Here is a 21,688-nt window from a genome sequence, read left to right as displayed (position 1 = left end):
GACAACTCCTGATTTTAGTCAGCGCAATGCACATTAATATTTCTCATCAGTATAAGATAATCCTGGATCTTCCTTTCTCTTTTTTTGTAAAGGACAACATCTTAAGTTACAGTATCATTTGTATCCTACCCATCTGCTTAATTACTAAATTACTAAAGATACTTGTCTACTTTAAAAAAAACTGTCAAAAATGTTTGCCATTTTTTTGTTCCTATCAGTAAATGACTTTTTAAGTCTGCGAAGATAAATAAGAAAGTCTCAAGCCACATATGTCTATAAAAGCTAATTTGCTAGGAAATATGTATACATAAGAAAATCATAATATATTTCATTAATTGGATTATCTCTAAATGAAAATAAAATTATGTTAAATGCAATTATTGTTCCAAGTACATTTAATGCTTTAACTTGACCCCATTCCTTTTTGAAATATGCCATTGTAATGCAGTACTGGGCCCCTCAACCTTGGCATATTCTTAATGTGGGAATAGTGAAATTAGATGAATTGGCCACACTGTGTAAATGAGTTATCTTCAGAATTACTATAGAGAATTTAGAAGAATTCTATTTCTTCTGAATTTTTTTTATCTTTATTGAGTTTTTATGTGCAACCCTGAGGATAGAAATTATATAATAATAATAATGATGATAATGATGAGGATGAGGATGATGATGATGAGGATGATGATGATGATGATGATGATGGTGTTGGAAGGGACCTTGGAAGTCTTCTAGTCCAACCCCTGCTCAGGCAGGAAACCCTATACCATTTCAGACAAATGGCTGTCCAGTCTTTTCTTAAAAACTTCCAGTGTTGGAGCATTCACTACTTCTGGAGGCAGGTATTGATTTTTGAAAGTTCCTCTGGGGCCCTTTTGGGCTGAAAAGCACATAACTATACACAATTATGTATTTATATTTCATCTTTATTTCATTATGAAATAAAGCACATATTAGGTTTCCAGATGTCCTTTCATGCAGTTATTAAAAATATCAATACATGCACAGATTCAGCAGGATTATTTCATCATATGCCTCAGTCACATTGGTCCCACTTGCTGTAAGCGCCTGAAAATTCACTGATTTGAAACTGATAAGCTGAGAGAATAACAAAGAGAATTCATTTCCCCTGCTTGTCAACCGTTATTTCATATTGACAAAATGCGGCTGATTTGGACATAAATTTAACAATTCTATAAAATAAGGTTCTGAATGGAGATTCAAATACTCTTTGCCTGTTTTTATTTCCCAGAAAGCATTGGGAGAATCCCAGGTGAAACCCAATATTTCATTTCAAATTCACTTTTTTCCTAGTTTCCATGTTAGCAGTCTATGCAAGATCTAAGCGTGTCTTGAGTAGAAATATTCCACTTTCCTCTTACAACTATCTTATTAATTTTCACTAATTTAACAAAATTGCAGTCTGATCATGGTTTTCTTGATGAATATTTAAAGTTTATGAGGTCTAGATATATCACATAGAAGGAATCTATGGGAAAATGTACAAAGGATGGATGAGGGAGGGATTGAAACTTTGCAGGACTATACCATATATACCAAAGATAATAATGCCTTAACAAGAAATCCAATTGGATTGGGATTTGGGAAAATAATTCAGCACATTAATGAAGTCAGCCCTCAGAATGACTACTTCATCTTTTTTCATGACGATTTGTCTTGCTCAGTGCTTCTGATACTAAAGATATTATTTGGTGAACTTTTTTTTTAAATAAAGTTTTATTAATTTTTGTAATTAAACAACAAATACCAATATGATGCATTTACATATACAAGCAATAAAAAATAATCCAAATCAATACATTTTCGGAGATGCTCGGCGGTCCCCGCCTTCCCTCCACCCTCATTCACTTTCCTGTCCTTCCTCCCTCTGATCCCACAACCTCTCCACCTTCCTCCTTTCCACCTAACTACATCCCCTCTCCCTTCTTAACCGCCTCTTTGAGTGCAGTTTGGGGTGCCAGCCGAGCATCTCCTCTTTTCAATACAGTTATTATTCACCTATAACATATAAATACATCAATTTTTATAATTTTAGTCCCCTAATCCCCTTCCCTTTTGAACTTTTGATCTACTTATTGCAGCATTAGTGGACATTAATGTTACATTACAGGTGCAGTAAAGATTTCTTTTTTAAAAAATAGTGTATAATGATTCTCTTAGCTGCTGTTTTTAAAAGCTTTAAGGGGACATGCTTTCTTTAACCTTAGGAACAATAACATAGCAATTGTCCTTTTCTTAGGATCTCCAATCCTTTCAACAAAACTTGGGAATGGTAATAACAGCAGTGTTGCAGGAGTGGTAATAAGCTACAGATGTAAGAAATAAGCTACAGATAGTACTCAACTTATGACTGCAATTGGGACATGTCTTTCTTAGGTCTTTCCAGTCATAAATTGAGGCAGCCACATGATTGAACCTAATTTTGTAACAGTTTTTGTGACAGTCATTAACTTAATCACCATGGTTATAAAGCAAATCTGCATTAAGCCAATGCTATGTTATAAATGTAAACCCATACTTCTGAATGGATGGTTTTTCTGGAAACCGACAAAAATGTTACAAATTGGTCACATCACATTATTACATCCAATTGTAAAGGCAAGCCAGTTGCCAGGCACCCAAAATAAAAATCCCAAAACCATTTAGGTTTTTTTTTTGGGGGGGGCATTTCCAGTTTAAAAAAAGGTATAACAGAATAACAGCATTGGAAGGGATTTTGGAGGTCTTCTAGTCCAACCTGCTGCTCAAGCAGGAAACCCTATAATATTTCAGACAAATCGTTGTTCATTTTCTTCTTAAAAACCTCCAGTGTTGGAGCATCCACAACTTCTGGAGGCAAGCCATTCCACTGATTAGTTAAAGCACTGGGCTTTAAAAACAAAAGACAATGAGAATGCAGCTTTTAATGTATTTTCTCAGTCATGCCACTAATTTATTTGACACTTTTAGTGTCTAAGATTTTGGACTTACCTGCCATGTCCTTTTAGAAAAGACTGCTCAACATCCACTGAAAGTAAGGCCATGGCTGAGACTGCCTCTGTCTCCTCTCTCTCTTGAGTTTCAGCCAACTTACAGCTAACTGGCATGATATAAGGCTTCACAGACTTCCAGTACTTCCCTAAAGAAAACACACCATAATTTATGGGAAATTTCACTAACACGGTGGTATAAGCCCAAGTAGTTGCTTAAGTTCAACACAGAGAGCTTCTAAGTATATGAGTATGAGTAACTGGGATTCCAAATGACTGCAGTGAAGTTATGTTTCTGAGCCCTCAGTGCCAAGTTGGAAAGTTCTCTCTCTTTCCAAGGTCTGTGTCACAGTCTTCTGAGAAAGTAATAAACTTTTTAAAAAGATCAGCACAGAATTTAATGATCTCTGAGCATCTGAGAAAGAAACACTGCATTTTTTTTTGTAGAATGAGTATTTTCTACACTATTAATATGTTCAAGATCTGGCATTTCTTAGAACTGGAAGATACATTTCTCACAACCTTAAGAAGGAAATGGAGTTGGTGAAAATAAAGAGCAATCCAGAAATGCCTGTGACAGGAGCAGAAACTAGAAAGGCCAGAACAGATCTTTCTAAGAGTTATGCCATCAGAACAATCAGGTGTTAGTTCTGAATGTTCTTTCATCTACAAACATCAGGAGATGTACTAGAACAATAATTTATTTGCCATATGATTATATGCACTGGACTTTTCCCTTTTTCTTTTAATGTCTTTGAATCAGTGTTAATTCCTAATGACCACCTTGATAAGTCCCTGAAGTTTTCTTGGCTAGATTTCAGAAGTGGTTTCCCCTTGCCTCCTTCCTAGAGTTGAGAGACAGGAACTAGCCCAAGGTTACCCTGCTGGCTTTGTGCCTAAAGCAGGATTAGAATTTGTGGTCTCTCAATTTCTAACTCAATGCCTTAACTATTACACCAATCTATCTCTCTTTGCTATGGGGCCATATATTATTGGGAAGCTTTCAAAAGAGATAGGAAAAGAAAGAGTAGTTCATGAACCAGTTTGGTACGGTGATGAAGGAACAGTGGGTAGAAACCAGGAAATGAATTCTAGGTTTCTCTTAGGCATGATTGCCTGCTGGTAGCTTTGGACCAGTCATAGGTCTTTCAGTCCAACCCACCTCACAAGGTTACTGTTATAGGGAAAATAGGAAGGAATATTAGGTGTGCCTTGAGATGATTAAAATATCTCTTAAAAATGCAGGATAAAATAATAATGACAATGATATAATCTTTGGGTTTTTAAAAAAGTTTTAAATTCGTGCCAAAAATAAACATTTTTTTTAAAAAAAGAAACAAACCAGATAAATAAATAGACAAAAATATTATGAATAACATTATGAATAGCACAAAATACCTATTTTTTTCTGGTATCATAATTTTCCTGTGGTGGGCCCTCCAGATGTGCTAGAACGGACACCTCTACAATTCCACAGAACAATTTAGGAAGTTGGGTTCCCAGCACATTGAAGAAGGAACCAATTTAATGAAGTCTGACTTCATTAAAGTCTGCCTTCTAATTGGGAGTGTGGAGTACATGAGCCTGGCTAGGTTTGTATTTCTTCCAAAAATCTGCTACAGGTAAGTTCCAGAATATTCCTGGGAACTTAGAATAGACTTATGGAGTGGACAGCTTTTTCATAGAATACTCAAACAATTTTCAGAATCATTGGAGTAGTGACTTTGACCCTTTTGAGATCCCTAGAGATTAGAACTTGCAATCATATGAAGTAACAAAGAGTCTTGTGTCACTTTGTAGACTAACACATTGAATACAGCTCAAACTTTTGAAAATTCTACTTAACAGAAAGGGATAAGTTAGGAAAACCTAAAGCTGAAATGAAAGTGTGCATTAATTCAAAATTTCAGATTGAACTGGTTGAAATTCCAAAATTTGCTGTAAACATATATGAAAAGCACTTTGATAGTGAACTATTTTTATTTATAATGTTAGGATAAATTAAGAATTTTCAGTATAGTCACCACTGTTGATTTTTTTTCTTGCTACACTATGCCGTATGTCTCTAAATAAGGTTACCTTTAAAATTGTCTTGCATCACTTTAACTGGTGTGGTTGTATCATATCAAACCTTGGTATGATCCTTGGGAAGTTGGGTGTAAAAACTCTTTTGGTTTCTTTTTTCCAAGCCAAAAATAGTGAATTAATCTCAGCAGACATCTAGTTGTAGTACATTTAGTCATGAAGTGGGGTCCTCTATCATTTTCCCAGCCCATGCTTTGTTAGGAGATTGCAAGCAAAGATAACCACGTATATGAAAAGCCTGTACTAGGTTTCCAACCAGGAAAAGGTGAGTTATTTTTGTTAAACTATATTAAAATCCAGCTGTAAATACAATGCGTTGAAACTAAACTGGAAGCAACTTGCTTTTTGCTGCAGCACAGTCTAAATCAAGAGACAGGCTTTCTTTTATCTGTGTACCATATTAGAAGCGGTAAAATAGCTAAGGAGAAGGTAAAACAAAATTTGTTTGATCAACTTATGCAACATGATAGGAAGACAGTTCCTTTGAAAGAAATTACCAGAACTCCTTAAGTTGTTACTAGGATCTATATATAATGGAGGATTTTATGGAGATAAAGTCTGAAATACATTACAAAATTAAGATTCCCAGCTGCAACCCTATACCCACTTAACTTAGATTAAATCCCATCTGAACTCAATAGGGCTTGCTTTTGAGTAATGTATGAAAATGCACTAAAAGCATCAGAAAATTGGCTTTTTTCCAACTTGTAAAATTCTTGACATTCCCCACCTCCTCCTGTATTTAAGGCACTATAATTGTTAGATCTGGGAAAATATCATGTAAAAATACAAAAATTAAAATTGTTATCAAAGGTATACTTAGAGACTACAGTAAAACAAACAAACAAACAAATAAAGTTATAGAGACATTCCCCAATGTTCTCACAGCATATTAAGCAACAATCACTGTTTTCAGGGAACAAAGTATTCAATCCCATTTATTTATAGATTTCAGTGTTCACAAAGTGGGTTGGTGTTTCAAGAAAAAGCAGTTCAAATATATTGCCATAGGACTAATACTCTATTTTACCATAAATGAAATGATAGCCTATGGTTCACTTTTGAGCTTCTGTCAAGGTATTAAAAATTCAAGTAATAGTAGCCCACAGCTAGAATTCTGGCTTTCTATAACTGCATCTTTCAAACTTCATCTGATTCAAAACTCACAAATGTGCCATTAACAACTGGAAAAAATAGAGACACTTTCACTTTTCCTATTCCTTACAATGAAATCAGCACAACACTCAATGTTCTCATGTTTGCTTTGATCATTTTTCTCAGCAAATAGAATGAAAATGTATTGTAACACTCACAAAATTGTGTTCAGTTCTTTTTGTTAACAAAAATGTAAACTATCCCAAATATTTCCCTGTCAGTTGTGGAAATAAGATTTTGTTTTTTGTTATTCCTTTTTCTTTGTCTTTGCAAAATGGCTGTGTTTTGCTTGTTTGGAGGCAATGCAATTTTCTTGCTGAAGTGGTAGGATTGCCTTTGTGTTACTCAGAAATCTTGTTTGGGAAGTTTAGTTCTGGAAGAATCTTTTCCATGCAGTTGCAAAAATCCCTTCTGGCTATTGGTACTATCAGACAAAGGTTTGAAACACCTTAATTTGAAGTAATGCAAGAGCTTTACTTTGTTTTACAAATGGAAGAGGCCAACAAGCAGCTTTGAAGAGGTGCTTGCATAAACTTTCTTCAAAGAAAAACACCTTTCTGAAGCTTACAAGACTCTGCATGGGATATAACCATCAATAGAGAGCTGATGTGGCAGACTTTGGAAAATCCTACCAGTGGTTAGAAAGACCTGGACTAAAAGACAGCATTGAGTGAGGCACTGATCATAGCAGCACAAAAACAGACACTAAGCAGCAGTTCCATAGAAGTGGGTCTACCTCACTTGACAGGACCCAAGGTGCAGACTCTACAGCACGGGTGTCAAACTCGTCGTGTCACGTGACGTGTAGTGACGTATCATGACTTTTTTTGCCTTGCCGGAGCTGGGATGGGCGCAGCATCCGTATGATGCAACTGGCCAGTGGGCCAGCAGTTTGACACCCTTACTCTACAGAAAGCATCAACACATAGTGACAGGGCATAAGATAACAAGCAGAAACAGCATACACTGAATGACACAACAAATGTTCTTGTACACAATACACAGCTAGACCTTCCTAAATCCAGATGGGGATCCCATAAAAGAATGGAATATAAGGAAACTAAGGTCTGATTAGACTTCCAGATCCTGACAGACAGGTGGGTGCTAGCCAATCTACCAGACATTATGGTAATAAACAAAGACCAAAAGATAGCAATGGTGATAGATGTAGTGGTGCCAACTGACAGCAAATAAGGACAAAAGAATATGAGAATCTAAAAAAATTCCAGGGCTTAAAGGAGAACTTGGAGAGGATATGGAAAATAAAATAGTCCCAGTCATTGTAAGAGTACTTGGGGCTGTGACTCCTAAACTGGGAGAGTGGCTCCAAGAGAGCACAGGAATGACATCAGAACTCTCTGTCCAGAGGAGTGCAGGGCTAGGAACAGTTAACATCTTGCGCAGAAGCCTCAAACTCCCAGATCTCTGGTAGAGGACTCGAGATTGAAGACACATACCATCCATAAGAGGAGAAGCTATTAATAAAGATATTAATATAATTTAGGAATTATCCACGTTCAGCTTTGACAATGCCTATTTTCTGTCCAGCAAATTCCACAAAGATGCACTGGTGGCCCTTGATTTAAAAAAATGGTGTATTCTTGACATAATTCAAACATGGGTATGTAAACCCCAGTATAAAAGTTATCATCACTCTTCTGAACAAACATTTCACACCAGGAGCCCTGATCAACCTGTTTTTATTTTCTAAGAAATTATTTGCATTAAATTGTAATACATATTTATTATATTATATATAATTACTATAAATCATGAATAATACATATATAAATAATAATGACCTTTTCCCCCAGTTACACCAGCAAATGAGAAATTGGAAAGATAAACATCTGCAAATCAGGTCAATATCTGAAAAAAACTGAGTGAAATATGGACAGTGGCAAAACGTGACAATGGCTTTATATTGGATCAATCAAGGAAACATCAGGGCAAATATTGCAGCATAAGAACAGGCACTAAGAACAACTGAATAAAAATGAAAATTCAAAGCATTGAAATAGAAGTTTGTAAAGAGAAAGATGAAACTCTTCCCAAATTCTATCAAAATTATTCAGACAAATTATAAGAAAAGACATAAACACTGACAAAAATGGTACAATGGGATTTATGTAAAAAGTATGGATCTGATGTCATAAAATATTGATGTGACTGCAACACTGAAAAAAAGTTCCAGAATGATCATGTGATTTTTTTTTTTTGATATTTCTGAATTTATATAGACCAACATCTAGGACATAACATTCCATACATCACAATAATTGATCACTACAAGTTTAATTTACGAATGTGCTATAATAACAAAGCATAATAGTGTAGCTCAAAAAGAACTGAAAAACATTGGGATTTAACAATGAAATACAGAGTGTATAGAGAAAATCTTCATCATTTAACACCATAGCTAATAGTAGAGTCACAGGAGCTAAAATAGAAGAGTTATCAAAATGGCTGAAAACATTAGCATTATTCACCTGCACAACATTCATTTCACAAAAACTATATTTAGAATTGTACACATATTATGGCAATACTTGGAATATTTTGGAAAACCACATACTATAAGAGCAGTATGTATTTTTAGAGAACAAAAAATTGTGAGCATCCATATATCTAGAAAAATAAAAAAGTAAATTGGAAGGGGATAGAAAATATATTCTGGCATTGCAATCAATGCTAAGGAGCAATCACTATTAAGTGCATTCTTATCTGCCTCAATTTAGCTTCAAAATTCAAAGTTCCCACCAGCTCTAAAGATTATGGGCTCTAAAGTGAGCCCTATAATGCATCTAGGTATGTCAGGTTCTTCAATATATTTTCAATTGCAATCAATTCTTCATCCATATCTTTCAATAGGAATAGTTGCCCAGGTATGGAAAGTTTATGAGTGAGCTGCCAATAGACAACAACAACAACAACAACAAAAAGGTATCTGGAAACTTCTATTAATGGAGGGAGAAAGAAGAATCCACTAGATGACTATATGGTGCTATTATGCTATGACTAGTAAGAAAAAATGGATTGTTTACATATCCTAAAAAACTATACAGTTAATAAAGATAATATTAAATGTTTAGGGATGAGTAAATCCCTGAAACTTACTATGAATTGCAGTAGATTTTTGCAAAGAAACTATTGCATTCACATTAGGTGTTTGATGAAGGATGTCTTCAGAGATGGGTTCCAACTGGAAAAAAAATAGAAGAAATCAATAGTAAAGGGTATGAATATACTGACAATTCAGTGGAAACAAAAACACATCAAAAATATTGAATTCCGAAAATATCAATCAGAGAAGATAATTGTGATTTTTCCTTGCTGTTCCATGGAGAGAAAGACAAAGTTTTTGCTTTCTATTTTTCAACCATGTAATTGAATTCCAAGGGGGCTTTCCAATGACTGCAAGACTAATTTTCAGAGACTCTTGAGCAGGTGCATGTCTATGTAATAGTCATTTAAAAATGTTAGTTATTTCGGTAATTTTGGTAAGCTACTCACAAATCAAATTCCATTGTGTCTATATGTGCAGCTGTACACCAAAACAAAACATTACTGAAGCTGTTTTAGAATTGAAAAAATCATACAATATCAACATCCACCCCATAATTCATATGACTGAAATAAAAAACGAAAAATTAACACATTAATTTGATTTGCACTACACAATATCTATGAGTAATACAAAGTATAATATCAATATAAATTTCTATGTACAGTGCAGTTATGGCTTATGATGTTGAAATTTGTTTTGATGTTCCTGTATAACTATTTGGCAAGTGTAGATATATTAGACTATGGAAATTTTTTTACACAGGCTTGTCATGTGAGTACACAACTTTGTGATGTGGTACAATTCTAATGTAAGTAAGTAAGTAAGTAAGTAAGTAAGTAAGTAAATAAGTAAGTAAGTAAGTAAGTAAGTAAGTAAGTAAGTAAATAATACTTATAAAATTAAAGAGAGCTTTGTATTTGCAGTGTTTGCAACTACTTAGATTGGGAAGAAAAAAGTCCTGTAACCATATTTTACGTTATCCCAATTGCCCTGCCCCCAATTCTAGAGATTATTTGGGTGTAAACTAAAATAATTATTTTCCTTATATTAGCTTTAACATAGATTTATTTTTCAAATTCCCGACTGATATAATTCATTCTTGATAAAAACGATAGGTTTATTTCAATAAGTAATTCTTTAAACAAATGAATATATTTATTGAAAAGGAAGACATATTCTTGAAAGCACTTCACCAAAAGGCTAATGAACTTAGTTCCCAAAGCATCAGGGAATGCAAATCCAGCCTGGGAGCCTAATGTTATTGCAGGTCATATGTGCATACTGCAGTTCCGATAATATTAATGGAACCTAAGAAAATATAGTAAATAATAATATAATGTTCATATATTTAATCATTCTCCCTTTGTGTCACCTTAACAGCTTTGGCAAACAGCTAACAATTCATTTCAGAACTTTGGCCTCAGTTCCTCTGTCAGCTTCTGCTCCATGTCAGTGAAACCTCATCAGAATCTAGAGGTAGAATCATTACACTCTCACCTTTGTGATGCCAGATGCACTCTTGTAAAGAACCACTTTTTAAAAAAAAAACCCAAGGATTGTAACAAATTATATCTTCTCCGAGAGGGAGAGAATCTGTATTGCAGAGAATAATTTTTGATGGCAATGATCCATTCTTTAAAATCATTAAACTAAATAGACAAGAGGGTGTCCCTGGAAAATATCATGAGACCTAGCAGTGAACAAAAGGGATCACTCTATAGTTGACAGGCATTGCAACATCACCTTCACTCCTACGCTTCTTGGCATTCTTTTAGCGCTGGAGCCAAAGAGCACAAAAACTGAAAGAGTGGAAATACATCTTTATAAAAGAATTTTACATAAACAACTGACTAAGGTCAGTGCAGGAGCAACAGAACCAGTTGATGGATATGCTTGAAAAGATATACCAAAGGATATTTTTTAAACAGTTGAGGCTAACCCACTTGGTCTCTTATATGTTTTCTTGCATTTGCTTTTAAATTTGTGTATGTACTGTATGAGAAAAGGCATTTTCAAAGAAGTGGAATCTCTAAGCACACTGGGTAAAGGGGGGCCAAGGTAAACTGGGCTTTTATAAAGAAATGTGAGCTCACAATCACACAGTTGCACAGTTTTATAGAAAAATGGGAAATTTGAGAGGGACAAAAATACTTTGGAAAGAATGGGTCCACTTGTCCATGACTCAGCACTTTTCTGCTCCAATGTCTCAAAAAATTCTTATTTCTGCCCTGAGATCTTGCACTTACGTGTACCATGTTTATTGATATTTAGTTCAGTCTCAATTCTACATAGATATAAGGTTCAATTGTATGGATTATATCTATTCCTTTTAAAGGATTTTTTTCCAGTGTCCTTTCACTGCTTTTATTCAGTAACTTGAAGATGCAAAGTGAGAGTCTCACCATGGTCAGCATTCTGCAGCCTCTGGGCAGCAGGTGTTTCCTTCCTGTCAGGGTTCAAAAGACTAAAAGCAATCAAGTTATTCTGGCACCTGAGGGAGAAAATTTCATGTTCTACTTTTCTTTAGCAAGAAAAATACAAAAATAAATTTAATAATTGTCACATGTTCTGCTTTTTCAATTACATGACATCCCAAATCAGCTGTCAGAGGTGGCTTGTCTCATTTTATCTAATGGCAGGATTGGCCCTAAGCATCAGCTTTAGGAAGATAACTTAAAAGTCAACCTAACTGCAGTTTTCTTTAGCAAAAGTTTCTTTCAAGTCAAGTGCTATGTATTTCTTAAACACAAAGAGCTTTTTTCAGTTATAATTTCTTGTACGATAAGTAAGAGACTATCAGAAAAAAATCCTTGCCTTTAAAATACTGATCTCATGCTATTATCTCAAACAATTAGTATCTAAACAATTTATCCTTTTCAGTTCAAGCTTTTCTTCTAATTAGTTGAAACAACAGGTCTCTTTGTTTTGATAGTTGCCTGTATAATGAATGGATTTGCTTTAAAATCACCAATTGAGTGTGTCATGAATATCTTGAAGTAGCTTAATCTCACTTACTCCAAATACCTCAATTAAGGATTCAGGATTTTTACTTCAGATTGCAGAAGGGAGCTAACTTCTTAATCTTTTCACACTTCTCAAAAGAATGTCCCTCTGAGTGGCTCCCGAGGGAAGTTTAGGAAGAGATTTTAAAGAGAAACAACCACTAGTTCCTGCCAAATTTTGTTTCACCCAAGCTCTACTCAGCAGTCATGTAATTGAAATAGCAAAGGAGGCCCAGGTCTGCTTTTACTGTACTCCAGAATCCCTGTTCAAACCAGCTTCGCTCCTGGCATTTCTATATCAGATGTTAATATATGAAGTGAGACCCTTTATACATTTGGCATGGCATCCTTTCAATTGGGAATTTCATCTGCACAGGATTTCACACCATGACAATATTCTAAGCATAATTTATCAAACCAATGAACAATTCCACCTTGGATTTTTTCACTTAACATAAAATGATCAGGAATGGAGTCAGCACCCATGGATTGTTGTCCCTCTCTCACTTCAAACAAACATCTGGAAACCTCAAATTTTGGACATCCATATAGACTCAGTCCATATCCTTTCTAGCTTTAAGTGATGATAAACTGACATAAATACTCTTGGGAAGAAGCAAACTGATTCTCAGTATAAAATACTGTAATCTTAAAAGTTTACATTTAGAAGTTGGTTCTACTGGTTTCATTGGAATGCAAGTAAGTATGATTTAGATCCAAGTTAGGTTTCTGTATAATTTCCAAATTTGGGCTGTAGTCCAAAGCACACATACTTGGAAATCAAATACATTGAAATTAATGGGACTCCCTTCCAAGTTAAATGCACTATAGCTGAGGCATAATATTCAGGGCAACAGAATTGGTTTTTGTGTCTTTTCTACTTATCAAGCAAAAGGAATTCAGGAGTAGATTGTTTTTTCCTTGCTTTCCTGAAATTTTAGAAGAGCTAATCCAAATGAGTGTGCAAGGACTATACTATGTATGGGTAGCATATGTAATCAAGTAACAACACAAGATCACAAATTATGTTAAATGGATGAATAACAACAATACACAACTGATATTGGTCTAGCTACACCATTAGTTGCCTGCCAGAACAGCCAAAGATGAACTGGAAGCTGGTGCGATTTTATAGAATGATGAACTTCACAAGCAAATAGTTCTGAGATCCTATGAGTGGGCTGGAGTAGGGGTTGAGGGAGCACTTTCATATAACAGAGAAAGTTTTAAACCTGTTTATGCCAGAAATTAGTGGCTTTACAAAGTTGGAAAAGGGTTATCTGAGGTGCTAAATATCTTGACAACCAAGAGAAGCTAGTTGCATTGTTTCACCATGATTTAACTTATAACTAAGTGTAGTACAGTTCAAAAATTCATTCAGTTAATTTGTAATTTCTGCAGTGAGAGGCCTCATATTCTGTTAAGGTATTCCTTGACTTAATGACCATAGTTAAGCAAGACAGTTGTTAAGTAAATCATGCTCAGTTTTATGATTTTTTGCTATGGTTGTTAAATGAATCACCTAGTTGTTAAAGTGAATTTGGCTTTCCCCATTGCTTGCCTGAAGTCAGCTGGGAAGGTCCTAAATGATGATCACATGACCTCAGGAGGCTACAACTATTGTAAAAATGTGTCGGTTGTCAAGCATCTAAATTTTGATCACAGGACCATGGAGATGTTGTGACAGTCATAAATGCAAAGACTGTCATAAATCATATTTTTCTCTGTCATTGTATCTTTGGTAAATGGTTGTAAGTTGATAACTACCTGTAATTTTAAGATAAGATAAGATAAGATAAGATAAGATAAGATAACCTTTATTGTTATTTTTATACTGTGGGCACAATGGTACACATCAAAAATGAAATTTAGTTGCCCACTCTTAAAGTGAATTTTTTATCCTTTAGGGGTTTTTTGTTCCTACCCAATTTTTATTCTGCAATATCTATGCTTTTTTACTTCTTGTTATTATTGTCATGTTTGTCATATTTAAATCATTTGTAAACTGTTCAGAGTCAGTGGGAATCAAGTGCCATATAAAAGTAATAAATAATACATAATAAAATTGTATTTGTATAATTATATCCTTTCTTTAAATGTTTAAATTATAAGCCATCTTTCATTATTGCAGAGAATGAATAGCAATAGCTAAGTAGAACACAACATAACTTCTCAACTGATTATTTTCTGTGCAAAAATCAGATATATTTATATGTGTATGTTTTGTTTCTTCTGGGATGTTTTCCTTCCAAAGATTCTAAAGCAAATTCTTGTGAAGCACCTCTTTTTGTAATTAATCTGTGTTATTACATCTTCAAGTCTGATTTGCTCATTGCAAATGTTGGAAGTAACTGTTTTGCCTACAGAGGTTTATTTCATCTATATGTCTGTCTGTGTGCCTATATATGTATGTGTGTCTATGCATCTACTGAAAAGTTGTGTAGATGGAATAGCATACTGTTGCATGGACAGAGAAGCCAAGAACAACAATAGCAATATAAAAGTATTTCAAAGCCTGTTTCATTCATGTTTATGAATTCTAATCCTCAGCACATGAATAAATACATTTGACAAACTGCAGAGTGCCTTTCTGACCTTTCTAATTTGAGTTCAGTTGGATATGCCATCATGAGAAGTCAGTGCTGGCTTTGCCAGGTTTTTCTTTTTGAATGAAAATGAGTGCAATGTTTATGCAATTTGGAAAATGGAGTTTCCACCAAAAAAGAGCTTCTAATTGTGAGATTAATAGCCTACAACGAATTGTATCTCCAAATTATGAAAATCAGGATTCAAGTCCTATCCTTTATTATTGATCCTAAAGGCTGAAATCAGCTTTTTAGCTGACTATGTGTTAATAGCTAAGTTTCTAATTCATTACTCACTAATGAATAAAATTCTCAACTGCAATGATTTGGCATATCTTCATTTAAATAAAGGAAATTAATCACAAGAAGATCAGATGTCTGAAAAAATGTCTTAGGGATGGATAACCCAGTGCTTAATCTTTGTCTATTGGGCTGGATTCATGTAGGCAGCAATGACTTCTGTTAAAAAAAAAAAGGCATCATTTTTCAAAAAAAATACTTAGACTTTCCATTCTATGAATAGCTGATGAAACAGGTTTTCCATTATCACTATATTAAATTTCCCCACAAACGTTTTTTATAAGTACTTACAAAGACAAAGTAATTCTACTGACCTTTACCCCTATTTCTATAATAGATTATAAATCCAGCGTAGTATGACAAATATCCAGGAATTTTGCATTATTTTATTAACTTTGAATATGTTGGTTACCTCGTTTCCCAGTAAAACATTTAAACAAGCTTCTGATGCATCACAGATGGCAGTAAGATCATGTCCTCCCTCCAGGGCTAGCACCATGCGACCACCTGCCAGTGTCAACAACTGTTTGATGAGGTGACCAAAACCTGCCATGTCAATAAAATATGCAAATCAATATATTAGAAGTATCTATATGAAATAATCACTGCATATTATGATTTATTGGATGTATGAAGAATGGACCAATGATAGTACCATCATTTTTAAACAATAATTTGGACTCAGAACCACCAACTCATGACATCTACAAATACTTGAAAATAATTTAGAAAAACAGAAGCCTTTTTCTATAGAAGAAAACTTCATGAAATTGGGGACATATATTGATAGAGGTGACCCTTATTAACTAGTTTTATTAGCAATCAAATTCATGGTTTATAAGTGCAAACAAGTTCTTGTTATCTGCAATAAACTCCTTCATATGTTTGTGGTTTGAAGCACGTGATTCTGTTTGGAGAGGACTTTTGGATATTTGGATGGAATTTTATGCATGTACAAAATGGTAAGTGTGCATTTGTACATCCATAAAGTAATTATTTCAAGGTCTTGTTACTCACTGTTTTGTTATATGTGGTGGTTAAGTTGGAATGGAACCCCGCCCTCCCAAAATAAAGAGAACTACCTAAAAATTCATGTATTCAAAAACTTTATAGTACAATTTTGGGCATATCTACAAAAGGATTGATTGAATCCAAAGGAAATACATAGCACTGAAAGCAAAACTTTTTATGCTTTTGTCCCACAAGAATTTGCTGTACTATAATGGGGACAACTGCACCCTTGCTATTAGCCCACAGCATAGAAGCCTGTGATATTCTTCAGAGGTATACTCTATCCATTATCTGACATAATTGTTCTAATGACATTAATAAAAAAAAAGACATAAGGAAAATATATTTGTGGTAGATTAATAAAAATATATATTAAAAAAACAGAATATGTAGTCAGCAACACCCAACAGAAATCTCTGTGAAAAAAGAGAATTTCTCAGCAGCAAGCAAGTCACAGATTTTTTCTTTTTCCTTTCTTTTGCTTTTTTTTTTTTTTTGCAGAAGCACTCTCCTTGAGGCTCACAGGAAATATCAGCATGGAATATTGACTGTTAATTTAGAAGATGATGCCATATGTTAATTTTACAAGGAGAGCTGCCAGCATTCATTTCTACTGAAAATCATAGCATCTGAAGAGGAAGCCGTCTAAGAAATCTCAAGCATAATCAGTGATGAAGAAAATAAGCTTTGGCCACACTCAGAGGAACTATTTTTCACATAGACCTGGCAACTGGTCTAGGCAGGAACTGGAGTAAGTCTGGAAAACTCAATTTCAGAAAAAATCAGGGACAATGCTCATACCTCTTAGCAGTCAATAGGGAAAAATACTTGCATACCTGCAGATACCGTGTTACTAATACTTATAGCCAACAAAATATTATTACACTTTTTTCAATTATACACAGTTATCCAGGTGACTTTGTTGTGGGGAAGGCCCATGTTTTAATTAACAGCACCATGGCAACTGAATTATGGAAAACCTTAGGACAAATTTGGATCTTGTATATTCCAAGAGCTTTCAAGAGAAATTAATTTCCTAAAAGAAATACCCTGCAGTGATCAAACATCAGAACAGGGAAAATTCTAGAAATAAGTAAGGAAAAAACAAAAGTCAAAGCAAAACCAACTATTGAGGCACCAGCTTTAGAGAAGAGCCCCTGTTCTCTTCTATCACAGAATAATAAACTTTCCAAAACCTATTCCTGTTGAGTTTAGAAAAGGTATGGAAATCAGAAAGAACATTCTTTTAGTTTTCACCTTCTGAATCACATAAAATATCAAGAATCCAGCTACAGATCCTGACCCAGGCCTTCCAAAAGTTACTATGGACTATTATGCCAGTTGTGACCATGGCTTATCAAGCCATTTCCATTTGGGCAGAATGTGTTATAAAGAAGGCATTTTTTCCTGTGGTTTGAAAGATTTATACTGTACTTATGTGGCATTTTCTGTGAACTGCAATCATTCAGGGGACATTTTGGAATGGAAATGGAAATCAGCCTTAAATAGACAATTTTTTTAGAACCAAAAATTTGGTGGGCACCAACATTTGTCAACTCAGTTCCAACTGTTTCTTCACAAAATGGAGTTCCATTTACTTGATGGATCTATTCTAAAATATTTGGACTGAAGCAGGTTAACTATATGTCGGAGTCCTTACCAACCCCTGGGTCCAGAACAGAAAACAAGTCATAGATGTAAAGTCTTCCTATAAAATACACCAGGGATAACTCAGTTTTGAATCTGATGAGAACTCTGGAGGAAGTAAAGTATCTAGATCCACTTCAGTTGTATTTCAGGCCTGGATTCAGTGTGGAGACAGCCTTGGTTATACTTATTGATGACCTGTGGCAGAGCTAGGAGTGCCATAGAGTTTGATGCTTTCTCCCCTCCTGTTCAACATTTGTGTGAAACTACTTGGTGAGGTCACTTGCTGGTTTAGAGTTCAGTATGCTGACGAAAGCTAATTATATATAAGATATATCCCTGCTGCTCAGCATTATCCCTGCTTAAGTTGCTTTATTTCATTACACAGTTAACAGTGGACTCTTAGGGCTGAAGTTGATGGTTCTTGGGAACTTTAACCTGTCGCCTGCTGATGTTATATCAGGCATTCATGGATTCTGGATGGATGTATCTGTCCCAAATAATAGAGGTCCAATTTATTCTGGAAGTCATAGACTAGATTTGATTCTTGCCTTGGGGCAGTTGCAGTGTGATCTGTTTTTTGAGAACATTACCATCAGTCTATTGCTATAGACAGCTCCCTCTTTGATTGCTGTCTAATTCTTTGAGGCAGCCATTTCTGCAGTCTGTCCTTGTCCAGAGTTCTCCAACCTTTCCAGCTTTGTGGACCAGCGGGGAGAGGGGATGGTTTCATGTGAGTAGTGGGCAAGGGAATGTGCATGTGCACCTCCATTTGTACAAGTGGTGGACATGTGCATCCGCTGCTCATGCACATGGAGCATATGCACACATGCTTGCCCGCTGCTTATGCAAGTGGGGATGCGCATACATGTGCACTCGCCAACCACTTCCATGGCTCGGTTCCAAACCACTCAAGGCCCAGTAGTGGGCTGTGGTAGGGAACTCTTGTCCTAGGCAAGAGTTGCTGGATGTTGCTGGATTCCAGAGGGAGCTTCAGGTTTTTTCCGAGGACTAGTTAGGCACTTTGGCTGCAGCCTGGAATAAGCATGTGATGGAGACCCTGAGTAGATTGCTCTTCTGCAATATCTCTCTGTGCATCAATCCCATATGCTCTCTGGTTTTCTAATGAGTTCTGAAAAATAAAACACCAGAAACGATACCCAAAGCACAATTGGAGAAAGGCAAAGAGCAAATACATTGAATATATTTGGGCACAAATGGTGGTAAGGGTGATGAAACATTGGTATTTATCCACTCTTATTGCATCTGCTGATAATCTTCCAGTGGCCTTGTTTAGAATGACCCATTCTCTGTTGGGGTGGCTTGAACATCATCTTCAGCTATAATGAGGAATATTCATGTTACGTAGCAGATAAAGTTGCTCAGATTTGCTTGGAGTTGGAGCATGATTGGGTAAGTTCTAATGAGTTGCCCAGGGAATAGTCTTGTGATGTTATCTGGGATTGAACTTGATTCAATAATGCCAGAGGAAGTGGACAAGATCCTTTTGTCTATAAGTCCAGCTACCCACTTTTACTACCTCAGGCCCATTGAGATCTATTTGTTTTCATCAAAAGGGTAAATTGAATTACTCAGAAACAAACTGATATACAAAGCAAATTGACAGTATATTACTTCTCAAACGTTCTATTGTTTCTGTCTTTTAGACAGTATATAACCATTATTTACCATTTAATCATCCCACTGCTCTCTAATTTGCTTAAGAACATATTTTCCTCTCATTAAAGCCTTTGTAGTGGCTGTTGCCAAAAGTTTTCCCACCCACCAGTGTTCTGCACTTTATCCTTGTGGTTCTTTTATGACCTCTTGATTAATTTTCATTGATATGCTTCCAACAATAGCATCTAAAATTAACTGGGTCATTTTTAAAAAATACAACTTCCTGAGTCATCAAGCTTGGTGTCCTAAATAAATACATCCATACAGGAATGAAATGATAGTTCACTCTTCTAGAATCAGGCTGTGAGCATTGAAAATAATGGTGCTATTTCGCCTCCTTTATTTATTACCAATTTATTTATTACATTGTACATTGCTTCTCTTCTTTGTAGAATTTGAAGTGACATCCACCGAATACCTGATGGAGGTCCCAGGTCCCAGCCAGTTTGGTGCATACCTTTCAGGTGCACAATATCACACTGATCTCATTTGTGCAAAGTGCAAAGTACCCCCAAGAAAGCAGCTAGTCCTGGTTCTCCTTTCACTGACTATGAACTCTTTCCATTCCACTCCGCTTCTTCCACTAGCCTTCTTTCCACTCCATAGTCCACTTTTTATACTCGGTAGTCCCCTGATACCATGATATACTCCCAGGTGGGCTAGAGGAACAAGCATTGCCAAGTCCAAGGTAAATCAAAGCAAGGTTTACCCAAGCTAAACCAGACCTCAGGTACCTCACTTGGACAGCCAGCTATCTCTGGAGGAGTCTTTTATTTCAGGCTATCAACTCAACAACCACTTTCCATGAACTGGAATGACATGCCTTGATAACTGCTGCCAGGATTAAAGGTAACTCACCAGGCACAGTCATAACACCTTGAGACATGGGAATTCAGGTTGTCTCCAATTGGGAATGGGATTGGGAAAAGATTAATGTTCTTGAAGGACCCAAAGAGCAATTACCATCCACTCCATCTTCCCTTACCTAATACTTAATTTTTTGCAACTCAAATTTCCAAAATTTGAGATATAGATAATCAAGGAACTGCAGCAAATAGTCCATGGAACAAAGAATGAGAATATTTGTAATACTTGTGATTATTTAATCATCCCACTCAGATAGTCTAACTTCCAAGTACTCACCATAGCACTGCAAGATGATAGCCTGCTAAGAAATCATGTATATACATTCATATACATTCATTTGTATATGCAAATCTTCTTTCCTGTAGACATTTATATTAAAATATATCATTTAAATTATACTGGTGAAATGAAGCTTAATCAAAGTTTGAGTGTTACAATACCTGAATAGGATAATGGAATAATATGAAAATGAATTCACAAGAATGTCATGTAAAAAATGTTTCTGTGAAAGACTTTTTTCCACAGGCCTTAATTCAAAAATGTCATTATAAAAGATAATTTTCTTTTAGGCAATGGGTAGGATTTTCAAACCATTTAGTTTTAAAAAATAGTAACATAGTAAAGAATCATTAGGAAAAAAGTTCTAGTATATAACTTTTTATTGTGTTAGATTGTAATTGTGTATTAAATAAACAGTTTTAATATTTATTCTTCATTAAATAGCATTTAAATAATTAATCTTTTCATTGTGTGGGTATTGATCTTACAATAATTGCTGGCAAGAATTCATCTATAATTGCTTAATTAGAATCTATTTAAACAAATCCATAGCAATTAAAATGGTGCCTCTTTAACCCAACTTTGTTGATCTTATAGCTAACTAATAGTATAATACATCCATAGATGCCTTCTAAATGTGCAACAACTAATTGATTCAAGTACTTATAAAAATGTACAAGGTGATATAATCAGCCTAATCATATCCATGTTTATTTGGATTAATTAATCTCACTGATATTTAAATATATAGGATTGAAAATGCTTAATCATTTTCATTTTTATATTATGTTACTATATTACTTAAGTTGTATCATGATACTTGGAGGCCGTGAGGGTCTGGATGGGGAGGAACAGACTCAGACTCAACCCGTCCAAGACCGAGTGGCTGTGGTTGCCGGCGCCCCGGCATAGTCAGCTGACTCCATCGCTGACTATAGGGGGCGAAACTTTGGCCCCCTCAGATCGGGTCCGCAACTTGGGTGTTCTCCTGGATTCACGGTTGACATTGGATGACCAGTT

At 35.3% G+C, this 21,688-nt stretch overlaps 1 protein-coding gene across 1 annotated transcript in view; it reads right to left on the bottom strand.

Annotated features, from left to right (window-relative positions):
- Positions 1-2,977: 2,977 nt before the first annotated feature.
- The window catches only part of HDAC9 (histone deacetylase 9), a 237,649-nt gene continuing 218,938 nt past the window's right edge, over positions 2,978-21,688 (bottom strand). The window contains exons 21-23 of the mRNA XM_015810790.1: positions 15,597-15,730; positions 9,348-9,432; positions 2,978-3,139 (exon numbers count right to left, since the gene is read on the bottom strand). Of these exons, the coding sequence (XP_015666276.1) occupies positions 2,988-3,139; positions 9,348-9,432; positions 15,597-15,730 (371 nt within the window). The 3' untranslated portion in view covers positions 2,978-2,987. The remainder of the gene's footprint in view (positions 3,140-9,347; positions 9,433-15,596; positions 15,731-21,688) is intronic.

The sequence above is a fragment of the Protobothrops mucrosquamatus genome, unplaced genomic scaffold, assembly GCF_001527695.2.
Source record: "Protobothrops mucrosquamatus isolate PMUCROS unplaced genomic scaffold, P.Mucros_1.0 scaffold21, whole genome shotgun sequence".
Classification (NCBI taxonomy): domain Eukaryota; kingdom Metazoa; phylum Chordata; class Lepidosauria; order Squamata; family Viperidae; genus Protobothrops; species Protobothrops mucrosquamatus.
The sequence above is the reverse complement of the archived record's forward strand: the minus strand, read 5'-3'. Positions and strand labels throughout refer to the sequence as shown.